This window comes from Rhinatrema bivittatum, chromosome 7, assembly GCF_901001135.1.
Source record: "Rhinatrema bivittatum chromosome 7, aRhiBiv1.1, whole genome shotgun sequence".
In the NCBI taxonomy this organism is placed as follows: Eukaryota; Metazoa; Chordata; class Amphibia; order Gymnophiona; family Rhinatrematidae; genus Rhinatrema; species Rhinatrema bivittatum.
Genome location: NC_042621.1, coordinates 187068523 through 187076546, shown reverse-complemented (window position 1 = coordinate 187076546; position 8024 = coordinate 187068523). Strand labels below are relative to the sequence as shown.

Here is an 8024-nt window from a genome sequence, read left to right as displayed (position 1 = left end):
ATTCCAGAAAGCATGGGACAAGCTCAGGTCATCACTGTGGAAGTGGCAGAGACTGTAGAACTCAGCAGTTGGTGTGAAAGAGCAGACTAAGTAAGGCCACATGGTCTTTTTGTGCCATCATGTTTCTGTGTTTCTGTTTGAATGAAGTTTGATATTTGAGAGTTATGCACAAATAAGAGCGGAAAAAGATATTTTTCAAACTATATCAAAAAGGTAGACACTTTAATGTAAAGAATGCCTTTGAAAATTGTGTAGTCTGTGGAGCACACGTTTCCACACTTGTTTTAAATGTCAAAAGTGTACTTCTAGATGCTATGTTTGCTTTGTGAGGAAAAAAAACCCTCACTGTTCCTTTTCAAATATACAGTACCACACAATAAACAAGTTTACACAGCTGAGAATATAATGGCTCCCATACACTAATGGCTTTTTCTAGCCGCTTGCTACAGGCAAATAATCTCTAAAAGGCAGTGTACTAAGTGTCTGCGGGGAAAGAATAATTCATTTGTACAAGAAAATGGCACTACCCAATAAAAGTAAATAGTTGTCAGTTGTATTGAAAACAAAGAAGTCTCTTTAAACAAAGTGCAACAGTAAAAACAACAGAACATGAAAATGTAGTGTCCAGTTTTATTTTGTACAGCTTCTTTCTCAAAACACTTTACAACTACCAATATGGCAGAAATGCTTTCAACAATGTACCTGTCCTATGATAAGTGGCAGAGGGAAGGGTGCCTCAATATCATACATCTATGCACCATCTTATCAGTACACTGAATTAAGTGCTTTTATCATCTCCAGGAGATTAATTTTTATATTACATGGGGTGAAATAGCAGCAGCACACTGTGACTCACAACAAAGGTACATTGACTTTAAATAATAAAAATAATAATTAGTTTGGGATTTATAGAATACTGGAGTGCAAAAGAGTTTACAGTTATTGCATTCACAATATCTTTAAACAAATACAGATGCATAAACTGAGGCACAGTGAGAGCAAGTAACCTGTCTGAAGTTGCCAAATCAAAATGTGATAGTCCTAGTATAGTTGTCTCATGGATACAATCCAAAGAGAACAGGTTGCCGCAGTGCAGAATCAGCATTGTAGTGAAATGCATGTTGGGGGTTCAGACCTTTCCGGTCTGTTGGCCGAGACTCTAAAAGTCTAATAGGCCCAGGGTAAAAAGGTTGGTATTTTAAATTTTTATTCTGCATTGCGGTGAACTTCTCTTGTTCTGTTTACACAAAATTACTTACCCTTAGGCCTGGATTTTCTAACGTCGCAGGCCTTTCTGAATCGCGCAGTACTGGGGGGCGGGGGCGAAGCGGGGGGTGGGCCTGCGAAAACCGGCAGCGATCGCACCACCATGGTGCTGTTGCTGCCGGCTTTCGCAAACCAATAGCGCCACCGTGAAAGGTGGTGCTATTGGGCACATTACTGGCGGCAATAAGGGTTCTTACCTTTTCGCCACCAGCGATGTCTCCGCCGTGTTTGCCCTGGTGCCGCCCTGACCCCTCCCCTTCTGGTTCTGACACCGCCCCGACTCCGCCCCGATTTAGCTATCGCACGCGAAAAGGGACTTTTCGCGTGCGATCCGCTTGGAAAATGACCCCCTTAGTCACGCACAGTATCAGTGGCAAAGCTATAACTGGAAATTAGGAAATCCTGGTTCCTGTTCTCCAGTTCTGTATTATTAGTATCCATAAATCCCATATATCAGGGGCTCATTTAGTTATTTAAACAAATTCTCTATGGAGTGGCATACCAGCTGCCAAAAGAGTGCTTTCTTGTAGAATCCATACTTTTCTTCAACAAAAGTATCCTCTTTGGTGAATTTCACCAATATAGTCTTGGATAGAGTAGTCTCTAGTTGCCGTGTTAGTCCACACGTATGTGGAACAAATGAGTGTTAAAAAATATATATAAGGTGATCCTTTTTATTGGACACCTTGATTCACTTTGTTCAGGCAATGTCATATTTTCCTTTGACGTTCTCAATTTTGTTTTGACCCCCATGAAGGGAGCTGAGCTTCCAAAAGCCAGTCAAGAAATGTCTTGAGTTAGTCCAATGAAAAAAGTATCACTTTACATTTTGGTTGTTTAATGACCGTTGTTTCTGATCAATGGGCTCTAACAATATAAATCTCGTTTTTTTTAAAGCAGTGTTTAGACAATAGCTAGCTTTGTACTGTTCTTTCCTGGCAGGTGTACGTGAGCATTTCCTTCAGTTGTAAGGTATGTCTCAAATTTTCTCCATCAGAACATCTTAAGAAATAGAATAGCAGGGACTGGCTGCAGTACTGAATTTCACCTATCAAAGCTTAGAGCAGTAAATGTGCTTGGACTTGCCTTATAAGTCCTTATTAATCGTATTCAACTTTTAGCGTGTAATAGCACTCAATTCAAACAAGAGCTGGATGGTATTCTGCCTGCAACAATCTGAATACTTTAAAGCAGCAGTATCGGAGACATCAAACAATGCGTATTCCTTTTCCTCTAATGTTTGGGCCTTATTCCTAGATCACTGTTCTGGTTTTGTTATAATGGACTTTTAGACTTTTCGGAATAATAGTTGGGCATCCTTTCAGTTACGGCCAGGCCTCCTTTTTGTAGAAATTGTATTTTCCTTTAGTTCATTTTACATTCATGTTCTGCATGTAACCGTGTGAGATCTGCATGGGATATTGATGAAGATCAGCACAACAGGGCTCCTGGCTACTTAGATTTGAAATTGTGAGACCTGCTCAGAAGGCGCTTTCAAATAGTTTAAAATAATTAATATCTCCTCAACAATGAAAGGTTTGAAAGTAAAATAATAAATGGGGGCTATTCATATTTTATTTTGGTGGGGTGGGGGCAGCCCTGGATTTGTCAATAGGCACCCAGTATGTTTGTGCCTAGGGCAGCAAACATTTAGGGGCAGCAAGCTGGCTAAGATTCGCTGCCTTTCAGCTCTGCTGAAGCTTATCCAGCGTAGAACAGCCCCTTTTTTTTTTTTTATTATTATCCTGAAGCAGATCCTTACAGAAGATGGGGGAATGAAATCACCAAAAGTGCCTACAAGCAGAAAAATCCTAAATCTGTTCCTGGGTCGGGGGTTTAAGCAACCGTTCATTTATCTATACACCATAACTTGATTCACCAGAGACTTGGGTCTCTGCTGGCCGCCAAGTATTGTTTTCCTTCCAAAATATCTAGTCCTAAAAGATGTTCATCTCTTTTTTGTGCAGTTTTGAAATACTCCAAAACCTATTTTAAAGAGGCTGAAAAAATATTCAAAGTGTACAGGAGGCAGAGCCCACCTTTACTCCTCGTCCTTAGGCTCCACTATGCCTCTAGCTCTGCACCCAAAGTACTCTTCGCACACTTAAATATAAACAACTTTTCTTCTCCTTGAGGCTTCTACCCAGAATACATTTGCTCCTGCTCAGGGCAAATGTACATCCGGACTCTCTCTTACCCACATAGCCCCCATAATTTTCTATAGGAGGTCATTTTCTTTCTCCCATAGGAAATCGTAGGAGCAGGCCCATATCACCTCTTTTCCTTTTAACTAATCTGATTCCATTGGAAAAAAAAGTCCAGTTCTGAACAGTTTCTCACTACTTTTAAAGAAACAGTACTATAATGGTCACAACACTTATGTTGCTATAAGTCTGGAAAGACCAGCTGAACTGAAGAAAGTGGTCATTTGACATAGCAGAAAATATACAATGTACTAAAAAGCCACTATGTTACATAAATGAGATATGGAGACCTTCATATAATTAGATAATAGCGGAGTCAAAAAAGCATTGCAACTCTGCTTGAAAGACGTGACCACATAACGCCCATATTGACCTCACTTCACTGGCTCCCTAATACTGCACGTATTGCCTACAAATCAATGACCATCATTCACAAAATTCTAAACAATGATCATCAAGGTCTAAACACCCTGAACATAACTCCTCAAAACCCCTCAAGAAACTTATGCTCTAATAACTCAGGTTACTTAAACATCCCCACCATCAAAGATGCGCATCTGGCAACAACAAGAGAGAGAGCCTTCTCCATCGCCTCCCCCAAACTTTGGAACACACTACCTGAAGATCTGAGAACCCAGCACAACCTAAAAACATTCAAAAAAGACCTAACAACACTATTGTTTCGCAAATTCTACACTGACCCTCATTCATCTGATCATACCAATTCTCAAATGAACTCTCAGCTATAATCTCCAACTAAACATGCTTACCCTCCTCATCCAACCTAATAATGCTTACTGGACTTGATATATTTATTTCTGTAAATGTTCACATTGTTATACTGTTGCAAAACTGCTAAGAAAAATGTTCACTTTGTAAACCGTTATGATAGCTCTACCGAATGACGGTATATAAAACTCATCAAATAAATAAATAAATAAATAAAATATAATAACTTTTGATCCAATCTTTATTATCATCGGTCTCCCAATCACATTTTTTGAGATTAAATTTTTAATATTGCAAATAAAATGAGCATGTTCAATAGGGACTTATCTTTTATAAGTTTTTTAAGAATCCACAGTGTGCTAATTCAAAATTCAGTCCAGCCTGATGCGATACAAGTTTCGTATTCTTCATTGGGGATTGGAAACAAACATGATGTGCTTGCGGTTCTCTGCCTCCTATTCATAAAATCTCCATATCTAGGTTCAGTTTAACTGAGTGTGATAGCTGAAAAATATCCTATACTCATTCTTCATAATTAATTACAGCCTATATTAAAAGGGTAAAAAGAGTTCATGCTTTCATTCCAACTTGGTCTACGATGGGTAAGTAGACCTCTATGGCTGTAAAAGAGCATTTACATTTTTATGCATATTCCATGAGATATGTGCAGCAGAATATTTCATGCCAGTAAAGATTTAGAGCAGCTGACTGAGAGGGAGCACCCGAATAGTTTTGGCTGACCAGATCTCTCTTTTTCCACCTGTGTGAGACATTGCATGAACATTGCATGATTACCCTCAAAACCTGTCTGTTGAGGTGAAAGTGATTACTGTCCTGCATTATCTGTCTCCTCCAGGAGATGTGTCAACTCTTTTCTATAGGTCACACATGCCTAAATGCCTGTATGTATCCAGGATCCCTGAAGTCAGTGGGAGAGGAGGGAGGTACAAAGAGGTTATTACTGATTGCACTCATATGGATTTGGTTCCTCCAGGGAGCCAGAAAAACATCTACTGGAACCACAAAAAGTACCGCAATATGAATGTTAAGACGTGCTGTGGCTACTGCTTGGATATAGTGGTTAAGGTTCTTTGTTCCTGCCATGATGTCCGTATGTAAAGACAGAGCTATCTCCATGACTAAATGTGTTTGGGATCCAGGAGATGGAATTGTACTAAGTATGTGCTTGAATCATTGTAGTCTTCAGTGACACTAATTAATTCTTTATATCACTTCTTCATAGTGTGCTTGTAGGTGATAATGGCTACACTCTGGCCTGGTTGCTAACTCCCTTTCTTCTATCTCTGGAGATTGGTACAAATATGCCATTGTTCTACCATGTCCCTGATCAAGTGTGCCTTTAGGTTGCTGTAAAGCTGATTTCATTCAGTAAACCATACTGGAGGCTTCCTTGTTTTAACACTAGTAAAAGTCAATTCATTGTGTATGGTGGATTGTTATACAATATTTGGTTTTATCATCTTCCCTAGTTAGAGAAAGTGACTGTGGAGGCAGAAGAGATGGACAGTGAGGAAGAAGCTGAGGACTGGGGAAGGGACTGATGTAGTTGTAGCATCCCAAAGAGCTCATGTGGTGTCCCAATTCTTCAACTAAGAGCTGTTTGAAAGGTGTGTTACTGTTATACCATAACTGATGAGATTTTAAATATTAAAGATTATTTGCATTGTTAGCCTGTTGTGAAAATGCTTTATTCTATTTTTTCAAGGTCCCCATGGAATGCCGTGTAGAGACATATAGGGAACCTCTTCATCTTGTCTCTATTTTTCCAATGCTACTTTGCCATGCCTTAAGTATATCAGAGGTGTCAGGCCATTTCTAGCATTGAAAAGTGGAGTGGAGCTTCCTAAAATTCATGGAAAGGAATGCTTACCCATCTGAATATGGTGTTATTTTATTATGACCAGATAGGATCCTTATTAAATGCAGATGGTAGAAATGAAGTTTGCATATATATGTGCTTGTAAATACTGCACAACATGATGCCTTATACCATCCAAAGTCACTAATGATAATGTTTGCCCTGAAGAAATGTTTTCTTCATTGGATTCTGTGGAGCTGGGGCAAATAAGTGTTTCAGAAAATAGGTAAAAAAGGTGGAATGGTGATTGAAATATCAGCAAGCATTTTTGGCTTCATGGCCTTAGTTCATTCTGATGACATGGCCCACATATACTCAGTGCAATCTCCCTGTCTTTCATTTAAGGGAGACTGACAATATCTGAGTGACTTTATATGCTGTAAAGAGATAATCAGGCTCCTACACAGTATCGTGAGGCAATTTATCAGCTAATGCATTCTACAGGCTCGGGGCCAGACAGATCCCAAATACTTTATTATATTCTCATTATCGATAATTTATTTGCTTTTTGGACTCTTTCACAGACCCTTTTTCAGCCTTGAATAGTTTTTTTTTGTTCATTGGCCTTTCAGAGTAACTATTTGCCCTGGCCTTTGTTCTGGTCTCAAATTGGGTAAATCAATCACTATTTTATTAGTGCTACTATTGTAACAAGGAAGTGTGCAAATGCTGATTCATAGAAAACATGGAGAGATCTATTTTCCTGTTTTGCATAGTAGCTTTCAGAAAATATTTTTGGAAACAATACCATTGTGTGGACTTTACAGAAAATATTTCAGTAAAATATGTTTTAAAACAGATTTAATTTAAAGTAAACTTTCACATGAAAGAATTACCAACAAGTTAGTAATCTTGAGTCAGGTAAAGAGCATGATATAATTAAACACAACTCTAATCAACTGTATTTTGATAAAGTTCCCTGTTATAAGCATATAGGAGTTGTCATCTCACATTTTTGTGCTATTCTTGGTATCCTGCATAGGTTGTTCTTCTTTTGTCCTTCTGCTCATATTAGCTCCACTAAATCCCTGACACATGAAATTAAGAATAGCTGGAAGAAGTGAGTATTTGGTGGTCGTCTTCCATGCACTGTTGGGAATTCGTCTGAAATGCTAATAAAACTGCTTTTTTTTTTTTAAGTAGATGAAACACCTGGCATCACTAACTTAAAAAATAATACATCTTTTCCAGAAGGACTGGGTTTGCTTTAATAAATAACTCAAAGTATTAAGTTTGTCTTCAAAAATTATGTGACAAGATGTACTGATGAAATTTATTTTTTGTTCTTAACAATTACTGATATACCAAAGGATTGACCATATGGTTTCAGATTCCAGGCTGCCTTTATTTGTAGGACTGTAATGTCTAGAACAGTAAAACTGAGATCCACTCAAGTACAGTAACTTCATATCTTGTTATTAATGGTCCCTTGCTTTTGGAAATACAGTGTAGAATTGTCAAGTCCTGTCTTTAGAAGCCATCCATCTTTCTGATGTGCCTTATATATCCCAGTGTCTGTAAACTAAGAAAATTCTGCAAAATTCTTAACAGCATAGACTTTCACTAGGTGCTCATGATACATGAGCAGATGATAAGAAATTGCATAAATGGTCATTAAATTAAAAAAAAAACAGTGCCCTACAATGTTCTTCACCATTTTAATTTTTACTTTTCAGCTTTAGATCCTCTAGTTCCAATTGATAAGTTTCCCAGTGTTGAGAAGAACTCTTCCATTTCCTTTTGGAGGAGCTGATTTCGTTTTTCAGCATCTTCTCTGGCTCGTTCTGAATTCCTGAGTTTGATTTCCAGCATGGCATATTTTTTTCTTTCTTGGTCCATTGCACCTTCCATTCTATGCACTTTGACTCGTAGCTCAGTACTTGTGTCTTCAAGCCTTAAAAGCCAAGAAAAATAAAACACAAACATTTACATCTCTATTCAGAAAA

The 8024-nt window shown here is 38.2% G+C and overlaps 1 protein-coding gene across 5 annotated transcripts in view; it reads right to left on the bottom strand.

Annotated features, from left to right (window-relative positions):
• Nucleotides 1-2964: 2964 nt before the first annotated feature.
• ARHGAP22 (Rho GTPase activating protein 22) overlaps nt 2965-8024 on the bottom strand; it is a 365766-nt gene continuing 360706 nt past the window's right edge. For all 5 annotated transcript variants that reach the window (XM_029609627.1, XM_029609628.1, XM_029609629.1 and 2 more), the window contains one exon: nt 2965-7972. In XM_029609627.1, coding sequence (XP_029465487.1) covers nt 7744-7972 — 229 coding nt within the window. In that variant the 3' untranslated portion in view covers nt 2965-7743. The remainder of the gene's footprint in view (nt 7973-8024) is intronic.